The sequence below is a fragment of the Carcharhinus amblyrhynchos genome, chromosome 8 (genome assembly GCF_965287045.1).
Source record: "Carcharhinus amblyrhynchos chromosome 8, sCarAmb.v2.hapA, whole genome shotgun sequence".
Taxonomy (NCBI): Eukaryota; Metazoa; Chordata; class Chondrichthyes; order Carcharhiniformes; family Carcharhinidae; genus Carcharhinus; species Carcharhinus amblyrhynchos.
In genome coordinates, this window is record NC_137331.1 from 107,779,592 (window position 1) to 107,803,237 (window position 23,646).

At 41.5% G+C, this 23,646-nt stretch overlaps 1 protein-coding gene across 2 annotated transcripts in view; it reads left to right on the forward strand.

Annotated features, from left to right (window-relative positions):
* Window positions 1-966: 966 nt before the first annotated feature.
* LOC145346821 (protein tyrosine phosphatase type IVA 3-like) overlaps window positions 967-23,646 on the forward strand; it is a 140,868-nt gene continuing 118,188 nt past the window's right edge. The window contains exon 1 of one of the 2 annotated variants that reach the window (XM_080194603.1): window positions 967-1,078. In XM_080194603.1, coding sequence (XP_080050729.1) covers window positions 1,061-1,078 — 18 coding nt within the window. In that variant the 5' untranslated portion in view covers window positions 967-1,060. The remainder of the gene's footprint in view (window positions 1,079-23,646) is intronic. The other variant, XM_080194600.1, reaches the window with a different exon arrangement.

Genomic DNA, 23,646 nt, shown 5'->3' on the forward strand with positions numbered 1-23,646 from the left:
ATTTAAGAACCAATCAGCACAGTGAATCTTGTGATTTAAGAACCAATCAGCACAGTGACCCCTGTGATTTAAGAACCAATCAGCACAGTGACCCCTGTGATTTAAAAACCAATCAGCACAGTGACCCCTGTGATTTAAGAACCAATCAGCACAGTGACCCCTGTGATTTAAGAACCAATCAGCACAGTGACCCCTGTGATTTAAGAACCAATCAGCACAGTGAACCCTGTGATTTAAGAACCAATCAGCACATTGAATCTTGTGATTTAAGAACCAATCAGCACAGTGACCCCTGTGATTTAAGAACCAATCAGCACAGTGACCCCTGTGATTTAAGAACCAATCAGCACAGTGAATCTTGTGATTTAAGAACCAATCAGCACAGTGACCCTTGTGATTTAAGAACCAATCAGCACAGTGAACCCTGTGATTTAAGAACCAATCAGCACAGTGAATCTTGTGCATTAAGAACCAATCAGCACAGTGAACCCTGTGATTTAAGAACCAATCAGCACATTCCTCTTTTAGAGTCTTTTAGGTCAAACCAACTCAAATTAACTCAGGGATCAAGTAAAAGGGGCAGCTCCCCAAAAGGAGGGGGAACAGCCCAAACAGAAATAAAGTGCAAAGGAAACTTAAAACATCAAATCAACCAATCAATACATTGAAGCCTGTGACCCAATCATCAGGCTGGAGAGGCAGGTTGGCGGGAAATATAGAGAGCGGAAATGAGGTCTAGGAGGCAACAAAGCCGCCATTTCTCCATGGGGGAGGGGGATGGTGGATATTTTAATTTTTAAAAAAGGAGTCTCGAATAATCCCACCGTCGTGTTACACTTTGAAAAAGGAAACCAGAATAAAGGCGCGGCGTTTAATTTGATTTTTGATCCCCTCAGTGTTGACCTGTGACCCGACGCTGACGTCCCTTAGCGACGGCGGCTGGAACACATGGTAACGGCGGGGCTGGGGGGAGGGAGACAGAGAGGCAAACTCACTCAGTACCGGGAGCTCGGCCCTCAGCTCAGCAATACTGCCAGCAGCTATACTGCCCGGGCTTTAAATGAACAGGCGTCGCGCAGTGAGTAACTGAAACTCTTCCCTCCCCCCCTCCACCATTGTCTTTAATTGTGCTGGAGAAACATTGTGAAAACACACACACACACACACACACACAGCAACACCTCCCCGCAGGGCGGCTGCAACGTTCAATACATTTTACACAGTTAGAAATTATCTTTGTGGATCATGCTCTCTGTCTCAAACAAGTCAAAGAAGCCGGTGCTTTCACCTCTTTCTCTGAGATTCCCCCATCTTGAGTATGTGGCTGCTGCTCCTTTCCTTTGTGCCTCTTTTTGGATAACCAAATCATCTTTCCTTAGTCACTCTTCTGGATAACTAAGTCATCTTTCCTTTGTGTCTCTTTTGGAGAACCAAATCTTTCCTTTGTGTCTCTTCTGGGTAACTATGTTATTCCTTTGTGTTTCTTTTTGGATAGCCAAATCATCTTTCCTTTTTGTCTCTTTTGGAGAACCAAATCTTCTTTCCTTTGTGTGTGCCTTTCTCTTTCTCTGTCCCTCTCTCGTGCTTTTAAGTTCTTCCAATCAAATGAGAGATTAATGATTTTTTTCTACCCACTCATTTGTGTAAAGTGTTACAATCTCTCCTTTTTAAAAAAAATCCAAATGCATTCTGTTCTAAATGTTGCATCTGGTGTCTGAAGGAAATCTAGAGAGGGTTCCGCTCTCGCAGACGTATTTATATGACGTCTTTCAGGAACTCCCAAGCACTTTGTAGCCAATGAAGTACTTTCTTGAAAAAGTATAATCACTGAAGTAATGTGGGAAGAAGGCTATTTTTCAAAGTGGTCAATTTGAGTCGGAAGGTTTAATGCAATGCAAGTTTTCCACCTCTTTCCTACATGTCTGAGCTCTGAATTTTTATAATATTTGTTAATGTCACTTGTATGTTTAAACACTCTGGACACAAACCCTTCAAACAATCAAAAGCATTTTAAGAACCTAAAGTTCCCCTTAAGCCTCAGAAATTTGGCTACGTCTGTTGGCTCCAGCGTATCGCTTCTTGGTCCTCTGGGCTAAGCCTAAGATGGGATGCAGTGCCTCATCTTGTCAGCTTGCGTTTTGTTTGTCTTTGGGACCTTGAATTGGATTCAGTTGGAGTTTGAATTTGGTTTTTAGAGCAAGCAAGGAATGGATTTGGGTTGGATTTGATTTATTATTGTCACATGTATTGAGATAAATTGTAAAATATTGTTGCCTGTGCACTCTACAGACAAAACATACCATTTAGAGTGTGCGGAGTGAAGCAAAGAAGTCTTGCAGTTAACAATAGGTTGTAGAAAAAGATCAGCTTAATATATGGTGGATCCATTTGAGCATTGGCTTTGTAATGTTAAGGATGGAGTAAAATATTTAAAAAGCAATAGCTTCATCTTCGTGAAAGCCTTTTAGCTAAGATCAAATGTGCAATCAGGTGCAATGCCTGTTCTTGTAAGCTTGAATTTAGTATGTCTCTCTTTGTGGGACCGTGAATTGGATTCAATTTGAATTTATTTTCGGAGCAAGGACAGAGATGGATTAGGAGCTTGCCCTATCCACTCTGTGCAATGGCTTTGTAACTCTGAGAAAGGAATAAAAATGTTTTTAAAAACTTCACCATTGTGAATGTTGGGAAGGCTGTCAGTGCTATTGCGATGTACTACTTTTATCTTCTGTGATACGTGTCTCCTGAATCTTACGAGGAGGGAATATTTGCAGTTTGAATTCGTAATTAAATTTGGCTTTTTTTCTGTTGCCCTCTTAATGTTTTTAAAGATGGGAAGGGGGAAAGTGTCCTCGCATGTAATGAGCTGGGTTTTCTACCCTATTGTTTTGTGCTTACTTGCTTTGCTGGTGTGGTGTACATCACAGGTGAGTATGAGTCAGCTGTTCTGACCTTTTAAATCTTAGATTAGTTGCTTGGATTCAGAGACAAAAGGTTTTTTGCATATTTTAAAGAAAAATGCTCAAGTTTTATCCTCTGGCCAGACAGTTTCCTTTCAAATACTCAAGATTGACAATCTTGATACTTTAAATGGAAATGTATAGATTTCGTATTTCGTTTTTATTGAGAATCATTATCTCTTGTGCTGAGAAATTGTAGTCGCTTGTGAGAATTACGGAAGCGGCCGATTTGAAGATCAGTTTGTTGTCTCCAGAGCCTTATACTTCTGTCGCTTGTTAGAATATTGTGAAATTTAAATCAGATTTTTAGATGGGTCAGTAGATCATTGTACTGGCTCGTTACTGAGTGGAACAGTGACTTGTTGCAGAATGGAATTGGCAAAGGCCCTGGGAGAAGGTCATCTGTTCATCCTCTAAGTTGCAGAAGTGTGTGTGCCAATTTTTTTAGGAGGGGATAAGTGAAGTATTTATAGTTGAATACAGTATTACAGCTGAGTTTGCTTCATTTACTGTAACTGGTGACTGTTTATATATTAAAAATCCAAAATCCACCTTACTGTAAAGTGTATTTGGTGAACAAGTTGGAGGTGTGTGCTGCAAATGTGGTGGCCCATAAGCAGATCCTTGACAATTGACAGATGGGTTTCTGCATGCTTGGTTTATCACATTCTTGTGTTTTAACTGGGTATTGTGGATAAGTAATGCTGCATTTCTCTCAATATTATGATTTGTAAAAGTTGTATGACCCAGCTTAAGGTGCAGTTTTGAATTGGCGGTAATTCTATTCTAAATGAAAATATAGCGAACAAGAACAGTCTGGCCTTAGGCCTTGCCTTTGTCATTAGTAAAACTCTGACTGTCTTCCACCTTGTCATTCCCCTTGGTGTGGAGCCTATCTTCACTCTAAGTCCAGTGAATGCAGAGTTGAACGTATGTGACATTTTGTTTACACTTCCCTGGGATAGATCGACTAATCAGAAAAGTGGTGGCTGAAGCAAAGAAAAAATTATTGGGAAGTGTGACTAAAGTTTTGGTCAAAAAGGTGGGTTTTAAGGATAGTCTTATTTACGAGAGGGAGCTTGATGTAAAGAGGTGAATTCCAGTGTTCAGGGTCAAGGATTTGCTGGCACAGCTGCTGATATAGGGATAAAGGGAGGTGCACCCAAATTTAACTGTTAGGCCAGAAAGAATACATTGCTTGACACCCTTCACCAGTGAGAGCAGACCCACTTTACTCAGCAGTAAATGGAGATGCTGGAAGAGATTGGTGTGGTTGAGTGTGTCAGAGGCTGTTGGGAATTTGAGAAGGATGAGGCAAACACATGGTCACAATCACAAAGGATATCTTTTTGATTGGGGCCATTTTGGTGCTTTGTAGATGTGGAATTCTAATTGGAGAGGTTCAAACATGGGAGTTGTGGAAATAATGGGCACAAATTTAAAGGTGAAACGTTTCACAACTTGTATAGTGCAGTGGTTTACAAGGACAGAGGGATCAAAGATGTTTCATTCAAAAGGATGTGATATAATTTGCAAAAGGACTGGAACAGTCTCAGAAGAGAGGGAAATATTTATAATAAAATCAAAATACTGTGGATGCCAGAAATCTGAAATAAAACAGAAAAATGCAGGAATGACCCATTAGCTCAAAGAACCTGTTGGAGGGAGAAACATTAGAGGTAATATTTTGAGTCTAAGATTACTCTTCAGAATTCAGCTTATTATGTCAGCCATAAGAATCGGGAATGAAAGTTGGATGGACAGCATTGAACAAGAAAAGGGCTGAGAGAACAGGCATTGGGTTTCATAGATGGTGATCTGAGATGGCATGAAAGAAGGGAAGACAACACATTTGAGAAGGGTTCAGGCTGGGACAAGTGGGAACTTTGACTTGCTGTGCAAAGGAAATGGAAATGTGTCTCAGGCAACAGAATGGATGGTCTCAATCTTAATGGTAAAGTGGTCCAAAGACTACTCATACTTATTGCTACCACTAAACAGATCTCCTGGTAATTGTCTGATTATTAGACTTTGTAACTTGGCTCCTGAATTGGCTCCTGAATTTGCCGAATAACAGTTAACTCTTCAAGAAGAATTCAATGACTGTAAACATTAAGAAGAGATTGAGGTTTTAAAAGCATATAAAGTTATTTCTAATAGAGAACCTATGGGGGAGTTGTGGCATAGATTAAAATATAGTTTCTTAAGACTGACTTCAGTTAACTTCTCTGTTCTTCCTTTCAGTTGGATGTAATTACTCTCTGCCAAATAAGAATTTGCAGCCCAGTATTAAATTGAATGATTCATTGAATTTTTTTCAGGAGATATCTAACATACTGGAAGGTATGAGAAAGGGAAACGTGTAGATTATGCAACATTAATAAATAATTGGCAAACCCAACAATAGGACAAGGAAAGAAATACTTCCATACAGCAATAATGTGTTAGGTAGATTCCCATCAGTACGTTCAGTCATGTGGGTTGAACTCAGTTTTTTTTAAAAAAAGAAAGTTAATTTGTGCCTTGCGATATGTTTTTAGCTTTGTTATTTTACTACTTTTAAGGGACCAAGGTTCCAGTTATGTTGGGATCGTGGGAATATTACTTATAAAATGTAACTGACCAAAGTTAAATAGCATTGGATGATCTGAAATTGATACTGCTTAAATAGTTTTGAGGGCCAGAACACTATTTTGTTTTGGAAGATTGAATTTATCACCAATTCAGTTAATCATGCAATAGGCTTTCCATGATTTGTACCTAAATTTGCACACTTGTTGAGTCAGGCCACACAAATTGCTTGGTTTGGGATTATGGAAATGTATGTGGAGATGGCATTGAGGTTTCTTAAGTGTTTTCTGGAGTGCAAGGAGTATTCTTCCAATGCTAGCCCCTTGAACCAAATGGAGTGAGCTGAATGTCTTGTTGCCAATGATTGTGTGAAGGCAGTTGAGTGGACAAATAAAGGCTTAGCAGGCTGGATAGGGGCAGGGTGATGTGGATTTAAAACCCCAGTAAATCCGCACTGATCAAAGGGGACAATAACTTGCTCCAAAGGCTGATGACTGTTACTGGAAATGTTCTCCTGACATCTAACCCTGTTTTGTTACATAACTTGTATGCATGTTCTCTAGATATTCATACCTATGTTATTCAAATAGTGGAGTCAATGTACTCAGTATTAGCTCCTTCATTAGTTTAAAGATATCAATCAAAGTATATGTAACTAATGGATTTCCATTCAAAGAATGTGAACTTGCTAGCAATTTCTAAATCACATGGAAGCATTTTTAAAATTATCTAGTGGCCACTCTGAACCTTTTCCAGAGTGCATGTCACCCACAATGGAACGAAAATTCCATGTTTCCATTATTCTAGATGAGACCTAATCAAGCTCTTATAAAAAGACAGTACTTGCATTTTTTTGTTTTGTACTGTTTTGCTAGAAAAATCCATTCAAACTCTTGTTTACTTTTGGTACAGCTTTGAAGCACTGGTTGTGAACCACTTATTATAACAGGGTAGGTCTTTTCCCTTTTCAACAGTTTTTAGCCAAGACTATTGAATGGTATCCAGGCACATTCTATTAATCCTATTCGTTAGCATAACATTAGTTTTATCTATATGAATTGACATATCAAGAGAAACGGGTCATTTCCCCAATACATCTACACCTGAGATACAGGCCATTTCCCCAATACATCTACACCTGATTTGTAATTGAATTTTCTCATCCAACATCTTAACAGTCATGCAAATCTTTGTAATTGGCAAATCTGAAGATAATTCTTTAACAGCTCTATCCAGTTTCCAAACAGTGCTAATTGTTACACCACCTTTTTTGCAGGGTAACACAAGTAACTGGTCTCCATTCACAAACACTATCGTCCATAACAATCATCTAACTACAGGAATGCAACAGTTCCTTTTCCAACTTGAGATCTGCTGCCAGTCTCACCGAATTGTATCTCTTTCTAAAAAGTAGCCTATTGTTACAAAATTGTTTCTAAATATAGAATTTGCATAAAAATTCCAACACCCAAACAGGCCAGCAAGTCAACTAACAAATCACTTTTGTCATTTATTCACCACTGAGGCAGTTGTCCTAACTGCATGTTCCCATATCGCTTCATTTCTCCTCTTTTGGCAATGGAATTGCATACTATATCGAAGATATAATGGGCAAATCAATATGCTTAGCGTACTTTGAAAGAATTTTGGCAGTATTGATTGTGATGTGTGTTAAAAGTCATGGAAGTATGTGTGCTCACACCAAAAGCTGTAGTCTTCTAAAATATTTTCAAAATTGCACTTGATGTAACATCATGTCCTTTTAAATGCTCTTCATAGTTGCTTCAACAATAGAAGACATAGCACGCATTGCATTTTAAAATTATCTTGTATTGCGAACTGGTCCCAAAACAAGGGTACGTTATTTGAAAATCGTCTTAAGTTAACGCTTTAAGGAGTCTGTCAGTATAATTTATCCATTGTCATAGACACTGCTATATTTCCAAGAGCAAAAATTGGGGCAAAATAAATCAAAATGGTATGCACAAGGCTATTTGTGTTTTTTTGCTCTCCTAGTTTGATGTTTAAAATATCACACTTGTTATCTTTTACTGCTCTGATATGACACATTTACTTGGCTTCAGCTGCTTCTAAAATTTGCCCAAAGAATTCACAGTCCCTTTATAATCTCTGTCTCAGGAATGCTTTGGTGATGAAAGGTCAGAACAGTGATTATGTAAACTCGTATTTAAACAGCTTTCATTGGATCATTAAATCACATGGAACTGCACAGCTGTTGTACTGTTTAATTTTAAAACCAAAGCATTCAATAGATTTGTATTATCAAGAGTAAAGTTGCATATTGTTTTCACTAATAGTGAATTCAGAAAAGGATTATTCCTGATTTACTAATCTCTGGTTTAAGGAGCTACCTTCAAAACAAATTGATAAAATTGCATACTAATTACTTTGGGCAGAAAGTAAAATAATTCTCACTGACATACTGTATTATCATCTCAGATCATCTAGAGCGCTTCATATTCAGAGGTTTAGTCCCCAGTGGCAACCAGGCAAATGTAGGTTAAATCCAGGAATATTCCACAAACATCAGATAAATGATCAGTTAATTTTTTTTTGAGGGAGAAATTGTAGCTCACACCGAACTTGCATCTGATGCAAAAACTCATCCCAGGTTGCTTCACAGGAGCATTATCAAACAAAGCTCCACAAGATGAGGTCAAAAAAGAGGCAGGTATTTCTTTTATATTAATTTCTGGGATGTGGGCATTGCTGGATAGGCCAGCATTTATTTCCCTTCAAAAGGTGGTGGGGGAGCTGCCACCTTGAATTGGTATAGACCCTGAGGTGTAGAGGGGGAATTCTAGGATTTTGATCCAGGAACAGTGAAGGAACCATGATTGAAGTCCAAGTCAGGATGATGACTTGGAGGGGAGCCTTCAGGTAGTTGTTTTTCAGGCATCTTCTGCTTTTGTCCTTCTACGTGGTAGTGGGTTTGGAAGCTGCTGCCTAAGAACATAAGAAATAGGAGCAGGAGTAGGCCAACTAGCCCTTCGAGCCTGCCCCGCCATTCAATAAGATCATGGCTGATCTGTCGTGGCTCAGTTCCACATTCCCGCCCTCTCCCCATAACCCTTAATCCCCTCTCTCATCAAAAACCCATCAACCCGCGTCTTAAAAATATTCAGCGAGGCAGCCTCCACCACTTCAGCGGGCAGAGAATTCCAGAGATTCACCACCCTTTGAGTGAAGAAGTTCCTCCTCAACTCTGTTCTAAACCACCCCCCCTTTATCTTGAGGCTATGCCCCCTAGTCCTACTATCCTTTCTGAGCGGGAAGAGTCTCTCCACCTCTATCCTATCCATCCCATTCATCATCTTATACGTCTCAATGAATCTCCCCTCATTCTTCTAAACTCTAACGAGTACAAGCCTAATCTATTCAGCCTCTCCTCATAGCTCAACCCCCTCAACTCCGGAATCGGCCTAGTAAACCTCCTCTGCACTCCCTCCAAGGCTAAAATATCCTTGCGCAAGTACGGCGCCCAAAACTGCACACAGTACTCCAGCTGCGGCCTCACCAGTGCCCTATACAGCCGCAGCAAGACCTCCCTACTTTTATATTCAATCCCCCTCACGATGAAAGCCAGCATCCCATTCGCCTTCCTGACCACCTGCTGCACCTGCAAGCTGGGTTTTTGCGACTCATGCACAAGGACCCCGAGGTCCCTCTGCACCGTCACCTGCTGCAGTTTTTCTCCACGTAAGTAATAATCCTTCCTACCAAAGTGGACCACCTCGCACTTACTAACATTAAATTCCATTTGCCATTTCCTGGCCCATTCGCCCAGCCTATCTAGATCCTTCTGTAGACTCTCCCCACCCTCCGCACAATTTGCCTTTCCACCAATTTTGGTGTCATCAGCAAATTTCGACACCCTACACTCGGTTCCTTCCTCCAGATCATCTATATAAATGGTAAATAGCTGAGGCCCCAGCACCGACCCCTGGGGCACTCCACTAGTCACCATCCGCCAATCCGAATAGCACCCATTGACCCCCACTCTCTGCCTCCTATTTGACAACCAGTCCTCTATCCACGCTAACACCCTACCCCCAACTCCATGCCCCCTGACCTATTGTAATAACCTCTTGTGAGGTACCTTGTCAAATGCCTTCTGAAAATCCAGGAAGACCACATCCACCGGCTCTCCTCTGTCCACCGCCCTAGACACATCCTCGTAGAACTCCAGTAAATTTGTCAGACACGACTTCCCTTTAATGAAACCGTGCTGCGTCTGCTCTATCAAGCAGTTCCCCTCAAGATGCCTCGCTATTTCCTCCTTAATGACGGATTCTAACATTTTACCTACAACAGACGTTAAACTAACAGGCCTATAATTCCCCACCTTTTGCCTGGCACCCTTCTTAAACAACGGCGTAACATTAGCTGTTTTCCAATCTTCCGGCACTTCCCCGGAATCCAGCGACGTCTGGAAAATAACCACCAAGGCATCCACTATCACCTCTGCCATTTCTTTCAGGACCCTCGGATGCATTCCATCCGGTCCTGGGGACTTGTCCACAATCAGCCCCTCCAGTCTGTCGAGCACCACCTCTCTAGTAACAGTAATGTCATCGAGACCCTCCAGTCCTACCACCTTTCCATCTGGAACCTTGATGAGTTCCTGCAGTGCATCTTGTAGATGATACACATGGCTACCACTGTTCATCAGTTGTGGAAGGGACGGCAATCAAGCAGGCTGCTTTGTTATGGATGGTGTTGGGCAGCTTTGAGTGTTCTTGGAGCTGCATTCATCCAGGCAATTGGAGACTATTCCATCACACCCCTGATTTGTGCCTTGTAGATGGTGATGTGGATATGCCGGCATTGGACTGGGGTAAACACAGTTAAAAAGTCTGACATCACCAGGTTTCAGTCCAACCGATTTATTTGATAGTAAACTATCAAACTAGTGAGTTTACTTTCAAATAAATCGGTTGGACTGAAACCTGGTGTTGTCAGACATTTTATTGTAGATGGTGGACAGACTTTGGGGAGACAGGAGGTGAGTTACTCACCACAGTATTCCTACCCTCTGACCTATTTGGTAGTCTCAACAGGTTAAAGTCCAACCAATTTATTTGATAGTAAACTCATTTACCAGCAAATAAATTGGTTGGACTTTAACCTGGGGTATTGTGAGACTACTTACTGTGTTTACCCCAGTCCAACGCCAGCATCTCTACGTCATGACTATTTGGTAGCCACAGTATTTTTATGGCTAGTCCAATTCAATTTTTGGTCCTTAATTCCAAGGATATTGATAGTGAGGATTCAGCGATAGTAATGCTATCAAATGTCAAAGGGCAAAGGTTAGATCCTTTTGTTAGAGATGGTCATTGTCTGGCACTTGTGTGGTGTGAATATTACTTGCCACTTCTCAGCCTAAGCCTTGATATTGTCCAGGTCTGCATTTGGCCATGGACTGCTTCAGCCTTTAAATGAAGGGAACGTGTATCGTAATTACTTGTAAAACAAAATGTTCATAATTGCATGTACTTTATTTTTATTTAGTTGTTTATAACTTATGAATTATGTATTGTCATCAGAATTTGGCACCTGCTGCAATGATTTTTTTCAATAAACCCAACTATCTATCTAAATGTCTTGTTTTAAAGCTTTCAAAATGTCTGTTTCTAAACTGATGGATTTGTACAGCTAGTCCCCTATCTTCTGCTGACCAGAAATTAATGTAGGCAGTTGGGATATAAACAGAGTAATCACAGCAGCAAGCTACCCAAGATGGACAGATTACCAATTAGCAGTACTTTTGAAATGTGTGGTAAATGTTTTCCTAGTGTAAATAATATATAATTTGCTTCTTCCTTCCGTATGTGGAAAGGAAATCAAAATTAACTTGAAGCAGACAAATGAAAGCTAAGTGGCAGTACTCTCCTTGTTTTCAATTTGCAACATTTGCCGTAGAACCTGCCTATGATAGGTGCTTTGCATAATATTCTTTTGTCCCCATTAGCTATAATGTATTCAGCTATGCTTACTGCAGATGTATTGGGATTGCTAACTCAGGAATTGAGACCAAATCCCAGGTTGACCAGTAAGTAATGTGTTTAAATTTAATGTTAGAGACAAAACAATCATGAAAGGTATTCTGGTCTCATTATCATTACCTTCCCCCAGCCCTATCTGGTCCAGCCCCTGAATTTGGCTCCATCCTGAGCTCAAATGTTTATATATCTTCAGAGACTGATTAATTTGGATCCAGCAGATGGCAACCATTTCCCTCCGCTTTTTCCTCTTCACCTTTTGTCACAAAACCCATTCATTTCTTCTCTTTCCATTCCCCTGTGCATCTCGCTGCTTCTAACTCACTCTAACCTTGCAACAAAAGTTACTTGATACTTTTCAATTAGTTTTATTGCTGGATGTATTCTGATTTTAAGTCTGATCTCTCGTGGCAATTATGGGTTTCATTAGTTCAAACCCCCAATATTAATTTTTAAGCACAGTGAACTTCAACAGTTATTTGGCAGTCAGTCACTGACCTTTAAGATGAGCATGCACATTTTTAAAATGCAACATATAATTTAAATGGTAGATCAGGAGGTAATTTGATAATCGGAAGTGAGATTTTCAGTATATTTCTCCTCTCCCTAACCACCATCATTGTCACAAGGCTTTAATTGAAATTGATCTGGTTGTGAAGAGAAGTAAGTATATCAGAATAAGAAAAGCACATTCATTTTATCCAGATCTGCTTCAGAGTTCAAAGCAACAGTTTGTGTTATTGATTCCAAAAAGATATCTTTTTACTTTTAATTGAGTCAGTATTTACCATTCTAATTCGTATGTTGTTTGGTCATGAATCAATTGTGCTTCGGGGTTCCAGGTGATGTGGAAATTGCTGTTGGTAATTTGGGCTATACTTCATAGTGACTGGAATATGCATGTCCATTTGTTCTTAAATTTTTCTCCAAAGTTGGCGACCCCAAAATCTATTGCCAGTTTGTGGATTATGGGCCAAGGCATTTCAACTACCTTTGCCTCCAGTAGCAATATTTATATTTGTTGGGTGAGGCATCCACATTAACTGTCTCCTTTGGATATTAAACTTTCCGGAGACAGCAGCACTTGCTCACTTTCATGGGATATGTACTTGTTTCCTGTTGATGTAAGTTGGCACAAAAATGTCATTCCAGGCAGAGTACATCGTTGGCACGGAATTTTTTCCTGTTGTGGTTTGAAGCCATCTGATTTTGATGGTTTGTTTTATGACATGTGTTTTGTTGTCTGTCTGTATGTACCATAATATAATTTTACAAAACATTAAAATTCCACAAACTGGATTTTAGGCCCTTCAACACTGACTTGGACCGTTCTGATCCAGCTGAAAGCAAAGACTCTTTCTAATGCCCTCCTTTTATCCTTTGGTCAGTTACCAATGGCTAACAAATGTCTTTTTATAGGTTAAAAAGAAGCCTGAAGGGGGAAAAAAGCAAACCTATATGGAAAAATTCTACTCAGGATTTGCTGAGATGAACAGACTTTTTATTTGAGCTCGACCTGCCCATTTACAAAAAAACAATAGGACATTGTCTGTTTGTGTACCAGTTAGAAGATGATGTGTAATGATTTCAAGCTAGCGATTCCTCCTCCATATCACTGATCAATAAGATTTCTTAATAGTGCTGCCTCATGGATAATGCACAGTTTTAAGAACATAAGAAACAGGAGCAGAAGTAGGCCATCTAGCCCCTCGAGCCTTCCCTGCCATTCAATAAGATCATGGCTGATCTGATAGTGGTTCAGTTCCACTTACCTGCCTGGTCCCCACAACCCTTAATTCCCTTATCGATCAGAAATCTATCAACCTGTGACTTAAACATATTTAATGAGGTAGCCTCCACTGCTTGAATGGGCAGAGAATTCCAGAGATTCACCACCTTTGAGAGAAGAAGTTCCACCTCAACTCTGTTCTAAATTGACTCCCTCTTATTTTGAGACTGTGCCCTCTAGTTCTTGTTTCCTTTAAGTGAAAAGAATCTCTCTGCCTGTACCCTGTCTAGCCCTTCATTATCTTCTATGTATCTATAAGATCTCCCCTCAGCCTTCTAAACTCCAAGTACAGGCCCAATCTACTCGCTCTCTCCTCATAAGCTAACCCCCTCATCTCTTGTGTCAACCTGGTGAACCTTCTCTGTACTCCCTCCATGGCCAATATATCCTTTCGCAAATAAGGGGACCAAAATTGCACACAGTACTCTAGTTGCGGTCTCACCAGTACCTTGTACAATTGCAGGAAGACCTCCCGCTTTTATACTTCACCCCCCTCGCGATAAAGGCCAACATTCCATTTTTCTTCTTGATCACCTGAAAACTGAGTTTTTGCAATTCATGCACAAGGACCTCCAGGGTCCCTCTGCACAGTAGCATGTTGTAATTTTTCACTAATTAAATAATAGTCTATTTTACTATTATTCATTCCTTTAGTGTCTTCCCTGCTATTATCATTGACAGAGGGCAATTTGCTCCTTCTCACTGGTCTGGTGCTTTTCTTGATGCAGTTTTAGAGATATCAGCTTGTCCCTTGAGTTGAGCTGCATTACTAAGCCCTGAAAGAATAAGAACATAAGAAATAGGAGCCGGAGTAGGCCATCTCGCCCTTCGAGCCTGCCCCGCCATTCAATAAGATCATGGCTGATCTGTCGTGGCTCAGTTCCACTTTCCCGCCCTCTTCATAACCCTTAATCCCCTCTCTTATCAAAAACCCATCAACCCGCGTCTTAAAAATATTTAGCGAGGCAGCCTCCACCACTTCAACGGGCAGAGAATTCCAGAGATTCACCACCCTTTGAGTGAAGAAGTTCCTACTCAACTCTGTTCTAAACCGCCCCCCCTTTATCTTGAGGCTGTGCCCCCTAGTCCTACTGTCTTTTTTGAGCGGGAAGAGTCTTTCCACCTCTATCCTATCCATCCCATTCATCATCTTATACGTCTCAATGAGATCTTCCCTCATTCTTCTAAACTCTAACGAGTACAAGCCTAGTTTATTCAGCCTGTCCTCATAGCTCAACCCCCTCAACTCCGGTATCAGCCTAGTAAACCTCCTCTGCACTCCCTCCAAGGCCAAAATATCTTTGCGCAGGTGCGGTGCCCAAAACTGCACACAGTACTCCAGCTGCGGCCTCACCAATGCCCTATACAGCTGCAGCAAGACCTCCCTACTTTTATATTCAATCCCCCTCGCAATGAAGGCCAGCATCCCATTCGCCTTCCTGACCACCTGCTGCACCTGCAGGCTGGGTTTTTGCGACTCATGCACAAGGACCCCGAGGTCCCTCTGCACCGTCGCCTGCTGCAGTTTTTCGCCACGTAAGTAATAGTCCTTCCTACCATTCTTCCTACCAAAGTGGACCACCTCACACTTGCCGACATTAAATTCCATTTGCCATTTCCTGGCCCATTTGCCCAGCCTATCTAGATCCTTCTGCAGACTCTCCACACCCTCCGCACAATTTGCCGTTCCCCCAATCTTGGTGTCATCAGCAAATTTCGACACCCTACACTCGGTTCCCTCCTCCAGATCATCTATATAAATGGTAAATAGCTGAGGCCCCAGCACCGACCCCTGGGGCACTCCACTAGTCACCATCCGCCAATCCGAATAGCACCCGTTGACCCCCACTCTCTGCCTCCTATTTGACAACCAATCCTCTATCCACACTAACACCCTACCCCCAATTCCATGTCCCTCGACCTTCTGCAATAACTTCTTGTGAGGTACTTTGTCAAACGCCTTCTGAAAATCCAGGAAGACCACATCCACCGGCTCTCCTCTATCCACCGCCCTAGACACATCCTCATAGAACTCCAGTAAGTTTGTCAGACACGACTTCCCTTTAATGAAACCGTGCTGCGTCTGCTCTATCAAGCAATTCCCTTCAAGATGCCTCGCAATTTCCTCCTTAATGACGGATTCTAACATTTTACCTACCACAGACGTTAAACTAACAGGCCTATAATTCCCCGCCTTTTGCCTGGCACCCTTCTTAAACAACGGCGTAACATTAGCCGTTTTCCAATCCTCCGGCACTTCCCCGGAATCCAGCGACATCTGGAAAATAACCACCAAGGCATCCACTATCACCTCCGCCATTTCTTTCAGAACCCTCGGATGCATTCCATCCGGTCCTGGGGACTTGTCCACAATCAGCTCCTCCAGTCTATCGAGCACCGCCTCTCTAGTAACAGTAATGTCATTAAGACCCTCCAGTCCTACCACCTTTCCATCACTAACACCCGGCACATTATTCACGTCCTCCTCCGTGAAGACAGAAACAAAAAAGTTATTCAATACCTTAGCCATATCCCCATCCCCTACCACTAGGTTCCCTTTCTCATCCTCTAAAGGATGAGAATTAGTTCTCAATTTCTTTAAAATGGCAAATTTTGCTGATATGGTTATTATGCTCATTTATAACAGTGAGGATGAAATACGCTGATACAATTCTTCTCTTTTGCCACTGTGGCCTTACAGACTCAACAAATTTGAGCATGTACACTAATACTGATATGTGGTGTTTCAGATTATTTGCAGTTCCATAAATGTTTACATACTTTCCTGCATGTCATGTAACCTGAAGATTAGGCAATTGCCTGTGGTGTTTTATAATGTGGCTTGGATAAAAATCACACTTTCTTGGCCCCCACCCCCTGATGCTGAAAAGGTGAGACAATTGATCATTTCCCGCTTTTGTATTACACAAAATGAGTCTGATGTGCTGCTATCATGAAGAAAGTAACATATGGAGTGACAGTATACTTAATCGATTGTACTGTTATTTAGGAGAAAAATCAGATGGAAGCATTTAAATTCACCTGTAATGACCTGAAGGAATTTTAGGACTATGGGAGAAAATGCACTGGACTGGGAGTTGGTGATTTTTAGAGCGCCACCATAGAAAGAATGAGCTAAAAGGATGGCCTTTTGTGTTGAATCATAGAATGATTACAATGTTTCTAATTTGAAAGAAAAATGACTAGCATTTATATAGTGCCTTTCACGAATGCAGGGTATTTCCATGTGCTTTATGGCCAATTCTGCTTTTGAAGTGTAGATGCATTGGAATGAAGGGAAAGCAGCAAGACCCCTGCAAACAATGTAATCATCAGTCTGTTTTACTCTGGTTGATTGAGGGATGAATGCTTCATCAGCTCACAGGAGGTAACTCCCCTGCTCTTGGAACAAAGAACAATACAGCTCAGGAACAGGCCCTTCAGCCCACCAAGTCTGTGCCGACACAGATGCGCCTCTAATCTAATATTTTCTTGCCTCTACGTGGTCCACTTTCTGCCTATTCATGTATCTATCCAGATGCTTCTTGAACATTGGTGGTGGAAGCAGATTCTATAACAATGTGTACCAGGCATTCACCACCCACTTCTTTGAAATTGTGCCATGGAGTCTTTTACATCTCCCTGATGGGTGGGATGTCTGTTTAATGTCTCTCCAACAGTGTAGTACACCCTCAAAATTGAACTACAGTGTCAACCTAATGCTAATCAATTCCAAGTTTGTTCTTCCTAAAGGACTCTGAACTGCCGGCGTATACAGAAAATTGTTACTGGAAAAGCATGGAAAATGCAGGTGCAGACTCCTGACAGAGAAAGCATTGGATTGGGCTGTAAAAACACTTTGTTTAAAGTTACATGTGAAAAGGTGACAGTTTGAAGTACTGTCATCAGTAAAGCAGGTCACAATATTCTTTGGCGAATAAAGCAATAATTGTAAAACCACAAATTGGCTGAATTTCCTGGATTGGTGTAATCAGCAAATTACATTTTACAGTTAGCTAGGAAGAACATGTTTCACCATTCTAATCTCATTTCCTCTACTTCCCATAGATGCAGACAAACCCAAGTATAGGGCCCCAGAGTTGGAGAAAAAGAGCTCATGCAATCTCATTGCTTGTCAGTGAGGTTATCATAGAATCTATACAGTGCAGGAGGAGGCCATTCAGCCCATCAGGTCTGCACCAACAGCAATCCCACCCAGGCCGTAACCCTATAACCCCATATTTATCCTGCTAATCCTAATCAGCACATTTTTAGATTGGGAGCAAACCGGTGCACCCAGATGAAACCCATGCAGGCACTGGGAGAAGTACGCAAACTCTACACAGGCAGTCACCTGAGGCTGGAATTGAACCTGGGTCCCTGGTGCTGAGAGGCAGCAGTGCTAACCGCTGTGCCACCATGCTGCCCAATTTGGACAGTGAGAATTGGTCCCCTTTCTTCTCTCCACCTTTAACTCTTGCCATCTCATGGTCGCAGGCAGGAGCACAGACGCCAGCCCCAGGATATCTATTAAGATGTGAGCCAAATCAGGGAGTTAAAGGTTCATATCACTGGCGGGGTGGAGGACAGCTTTGGAGTGAAGAGACCTGGGATACAGAGTTCATAAGTCCACAACTCAAAAGCCAAACAGCCCTGTAGCAGCATAGGTACTTGTGTGTTTTAGCTCACAAAATTGGCTGAGTTGAGGGACCAATTAAAGGGCATGCTAAATCTCAGTTTCCAGTCCCTAACTCGAGCAAAGTTTGAGCCTGTTTTATGTTGCTATAGTCACACAACAAGCATTCAGCCTGTCTGCCTTCTGTCCTCAACTTACTTTTTTTTGCTATACTTTTGCTCACCTGACCATGCTTTTGATAACCTCTCCTAATATATTTTGTTGATATATTTTAGTAAGTTTGCAGATGATACCAAGATTGATGGCATAGTGGACAGTGAGGAAAGTTATCTCCGATTGTAGTGGGAACTTGATCAATTGGGCCAGTGGGCTGATGAATGGAAGATGGAGTTTAATTTAGTCAAATGCGAGGTGATTCATTTTGGTAGATTGAACCAGGGCAGGACTTACTCAATTAATGGTAGGGTAGTTACAGAACAGATCTAGGAGTACAGGTTCATAGCTCCTTGAAAATGGGGTCACAGGTGGACAGAGTGGTGAAGAAGGCATTCAGTCAGAACATTGAATACAGGAGTTGAGACATCTTGTTGAAGTTGTACAAGACATTGGTAAGACCACACCTGAAATACTGTGTGCAATTCTGGTCACCCTAATTATAGAAAGGATATTATTAAACTAGAAAGAGCGCAGAAAAGATTTACTAAGATGCTGCCGGGACTTGATGGCTTAGGGTTAGAAGGAGAGGCTGGATGGACTGGGACTTTTTTCTCTGGAGTGTAGGAGGCTGAGGGGTGATCTTAAAAGGTTTATAAAATAATGAGGGGCACAGATTGGCAAGATGGCGAATATCCTTTCCCAAAGGTAGGGGAGCCGAAAACTAGAGGGCATAGGTTTAAGGGGAGAGATATAAAAGTGTCCAGAGGGGCAATTTTTTGAGGATGCTGAGTGTCTGAAATAAGCTGTCAGAGGAGTAATAGAGGCAGGTATGATTTTGTTTTCTAAAAGCGTTTACACAGTTACATGGGTAAGATGGTACAGAGGGATATTGGCCAAATGCAGGCAGTTGAGATTGATTTAGGAGTTTTTGAAAAAAAAACGGGTGGCATGGACCAGTTGGGCCAAAGGGCCTGTTTCCATGCTGTAAATCTGACTCAAAACCAAACCTTCTTTAATCTATCCTATGTAGAATCTTGAGACAAATTATGTTAAATGGTGCAATATTGATGCAGGTTGTTGCTGCCCCTTTGCTCCACAGGGCATTCCATGTTGAATAATCTTATCCCTTTGGTAAATCCTGGCTCATTTTGCATGATCTCCAATGGATGGCTGGCAGAATCTTCAATTTCCATTGCTGAGGCCCTGCTTGCAGGCTCCAATTAGGGTCTTTCCAGGTCACAAACTGCCATTTTGTGACTCAATCTCCGCACACTCCTCTGAGAAGAATAAACTCACTGGGGAGTGATAATAGCATGTTGGCACAAGAATTTCACCTTGGTGCCTGGCCTCTTGCTCTCTTATATCCATTCAATAGAGCCTTTTCAGCTCCTTTTGCCATCTGTGTGCTCTGATGAACTGGATTGCATAAACTGGAGAGATTTGCAGGACTCTGCTCAGGAAAATTACAGATGCCACAAGGGAAAGGAAATTTTAAAAATGGATAAAATTGCATCTGAACTGCATGAGTTGGGAGCTAGCTTGAGTAATATATTATACTGGTGCCTGATTCCTCAGTCTTACAACCTGAGTTATCACTTAACAGCCAGTGAGAAACCTGTGAAAACTGTTCTTTTCAAGGGGGCTTTATTGATGAGTGACAAAAGATTTGAATGGAGATTTTGTTGAAATGCTGCAAAAATAAATAAATTTAACATAACCATTTTGGTGTAAATCGTTTGTGCATGAATTTCTTCCAGTTGGAAGCATATAGAATATAGAACACTACAGCACAAAAAGGCCCTTCGGCCCACAAGTTGCGCTGATCACATCTATACCTACTAAGCCATAGACCTACCTATAACCCCCAATCCCATTAGATCCCATATACTCATCCAGAAGTCTTTTAAAAGACCCCAGCGAGTTCACCTCCACTGACGGCAGCCGATTCCATTCGCTCACCACCCTCTGAGTGAAAAACTTACCCCTAACATCTCCTCTGTACTTGCTTCTCTGCACCTTAAATCTGTGTCCTCTCGTAGCGACCATTTCAGCCTGGGGAAATAGCCTCTGAGAATCCACCCTATCTATTCCTCTCAACATCTTATAAACCTCTATCAGGTCGCCTCTCAACCTTCGTCTCTCCAGGGAGAAGAGTCCCAGCTCCCTCAACCTATCTTCATAAGGCATGCCTCCCAATCCAGGCAACATCCTTGTAAATCTCCTCTGCACCCTTTCAATAGCTTCCACGTCCTTCCTATAGTGAGGCGACCAGAACTGCGCACAGTACTCCAAGTGGGGTCTGACAAGGGTCTTATAAAGTTGCAGCGTTACCTCCCGACTCCTAAACTCAATCCCTCGATTAATGAAGGCCAGTACACCATATGCGTTCTTGACCATATCCTCCTCCTGTGAGGCCGATTTAAGAGCCCTTTGGACCCGGACCCCAAGATCCTTCTGCTCTTCAACACAGCTAAGACTCCTGCCCTTGATATTGTATTCCTTCATCCCATTGGTCCTGCCGAAATGGACCACTACACATTTATCTGCGTTGAAGTCCATCTGCCACTTCTCCGCCCAGTCTTGCATCCTATCTATGTCCCGCTGCAACTTCTGACATCCCTCCAGACCATCCACAACACCACCAACCTTCGTATCGTCAGCGAACTTACTAACCCATCCCTCCACTTCCTCATCCAGGTCATTTATGAAAATGACAAACAGCAAGGGTCCTAGAACAGATCCCTGGGGTACTCCACTGGTGACCGACCTCCATGCAGAAAAAGACCCATCCACAACCACTCTCTGCCTCCTGCAGAGCTGGTTCTGGATCCACAAGGCCAAAGCCCCTTGGATCCCATGCCCTCTCACCTTCTCAAGAAGTCTTGCATGGGGGACCTTATCAAACGCCTTGCTGAAGTCCATGTAAACCACATCTACCGCTCTTCCTTCGTCAGTGTGTTCAGTCACATTCTCAAAGAACTCGACTAGGCTCGTAAGGCAAACAGGTTTTTTAACTGACCTAATTAAAGCAGGAATATGTAATGTGTGACAACTTTTTAGTCCAATCTTTTCAGTGTTGAATTATTCAAAGAGCTAGGAGCTGTGTTATGTGCATGTACATATTATATCCAGGATGACACATCACTCACTACAGTCAGGCTTGCTTCCCAGCGCAGTGTGGGTTTGAGACTCACATTTGACCCCAACATTGAAGTCCCAATCCAAAAAGCAAAATCCTGTTCACCCTAAAAGGGCTAGTTGAATACAAGTAGAAGAAACATTCAAACTTTAGGATTGTTGCTTGTTATTGTTCAGTTGTGCCATTGCAGTTTTGACCACAGAAATTGGTTACAGTATATGGTTAAGGCTGGATGTTCATTGGTGTTCATGTAGCTAGCTTATTATGAAAAATAAGTTTACAATAGGGTAGCACAGTTCAGGTGCTATAATTTAAATATAGCCCAGGTAGTATCTTTTAGACAGGAAAATTCAACAGTGATTGCTGGGTATTTTTAGACTTACAAAAAGTAATGGTTTGTAATTTCTGCTAACTCAGCAATGATGAAAATGGTTACACTGCACTCATAACATATTTTGGTAAACCAATTCTGGAACCAGTCTGCTGGTTCAAATTACTGATGTGAAGTTTATTTTTTTTCCCTCTCTCCCTAGCTCTTAATTATTGTAATAATTTTTAACATGCCTCATTTTCCTCAGTTTTAGAAAGCTCATTCAGTTGTGCTGCTGCTTCAGGTATTGTAGCTTTTATCAATTTAGATATCTTTCTCTCCACACTAATATTTAAATTGTCGATGCTCTGCACCCTAATAGAATTCACCAAAGTGTGTTTTAGCTTGATGCTTCCATCAGACAATCATTAAAATTTCTTTATAGATTCTCCCAATCAGCTGCCAACCACCTAAGTGTATAAATGGAATGTCTGTAGTCATGACAACCCTTGAAGATTTGCCCCTCCTTAAATGGAACTGTGTTTGATTCCCAACTTGACTCACTGTCTATGTGGCATTTGCACATTCTCCCCGTGTTTGCGTGGGTTTCCTCCGGGTGCTCCAGTTTCTTCCTGCAGCCTAAAGATGTGCAGGATAGGTGGATTAGCCATGCTAAATTGTCCCTTAAATTATCTCAGGATGTGATAGGCTAGAGGGATTAACAGGGTAACTAAGCAGGGTTAGAGCCTGGGTGAGATTGTTGTCGGTGCAGACTTGATGGGCCAAATGGCCTCCTTCTGCACTGTAGGGTTTCTATGATTCTATGAAATGAAGTAGCAAAAGGTTCGTTTGCTAGGACCTCAGAGCTTCTCTCTTTTTATCTTGCAGTGTACAGACTGTTAAAACACAATCTTGGCATCACTGTAGTAATATAGGAAACAATGTAGCATGTGGTGTATTGTACTTGGCATTGGTTCTGTGCCTGCATAGCTGACTTCAACGTTAGATTTCATTTTTGGAGAAAAAAATGCCCCCGGGCTCTTCTAATTTGAATATTAGCTTTGTTTAAAAAAAATTGTTGAATTTAGAGCCAACTTAATATATTTAGTACAAGAATATAGGCTGCTGGAAAAAAGTGAGAGAAAGCAGTATCTGTAAGGAGAGAAAGCAGAGTTAATATCTCAAGTCTTTTTGACTGCTCGTCAGAACTGAAAAGAAGGCAAATGTGTTAAAGCTGAAAGAGATTACAACAAAAAGTAGTAACTTTAAGAACACAGCACAGATGACCTGGGTTGGGGGAGTAGAGGTTCTAATTAGAAACACAGTTCCTGTTGTACTGCAATAAATAAACTTGATTGGCTAGAAATTTGTAGTTACTTAATGGGCACCTGGGCTATAGTGGGTGTGCTCTTCTGGAGAGGCAGTGGTGGTGTACTGGTATTGCCACATCTCTAGCAACCTAAAGACCCATGGTAATGTTGTAGGGACTTGGGTTTGAACTCCTCCAGAAATCCCATTCCTCCCAAATGCCCCAGCAAGCAACTCAATTGAAGGGCAATTAAGGATGGGCAGTAAATGCTGGCATGGTCAGTGACACCCACATCCCTTAAATGAATAAAGAAAAGTAGAGAGCAGGCAGTATGATACAGCATTCAGACATTTTAGTTGTTAATTTTGGAAAAGGTATAGAGGAAACTAGTAATTGTTAACTATGCACTGGAGTCTTTGAAAATTTATTGAACTGCAGTAACTTAATAACAAACTTGGCAATTTATTGTTGCTTGTTTGCAGAATGACCCAAAAAAATTGCCGTTTTCACAAGTGTTCTACAAATCACACTGCAAATACATTATTTATTCCTTGTAATGAAAATGAAATTTGTCTTTATCAAACTTACTGATCAACCCCTAACATTCAAATGATTTGCTTTGGTAAGTGAATTTTGCAATTCCAATCAATCTCTTCCCATGGCATTTACTGTAGTCTAGTCAACTTCCATTTGCTTTTGGGCTCCTCAATAAGATTCCCAGGACTCGGCCCTCAAGGCTTTTATCTATTA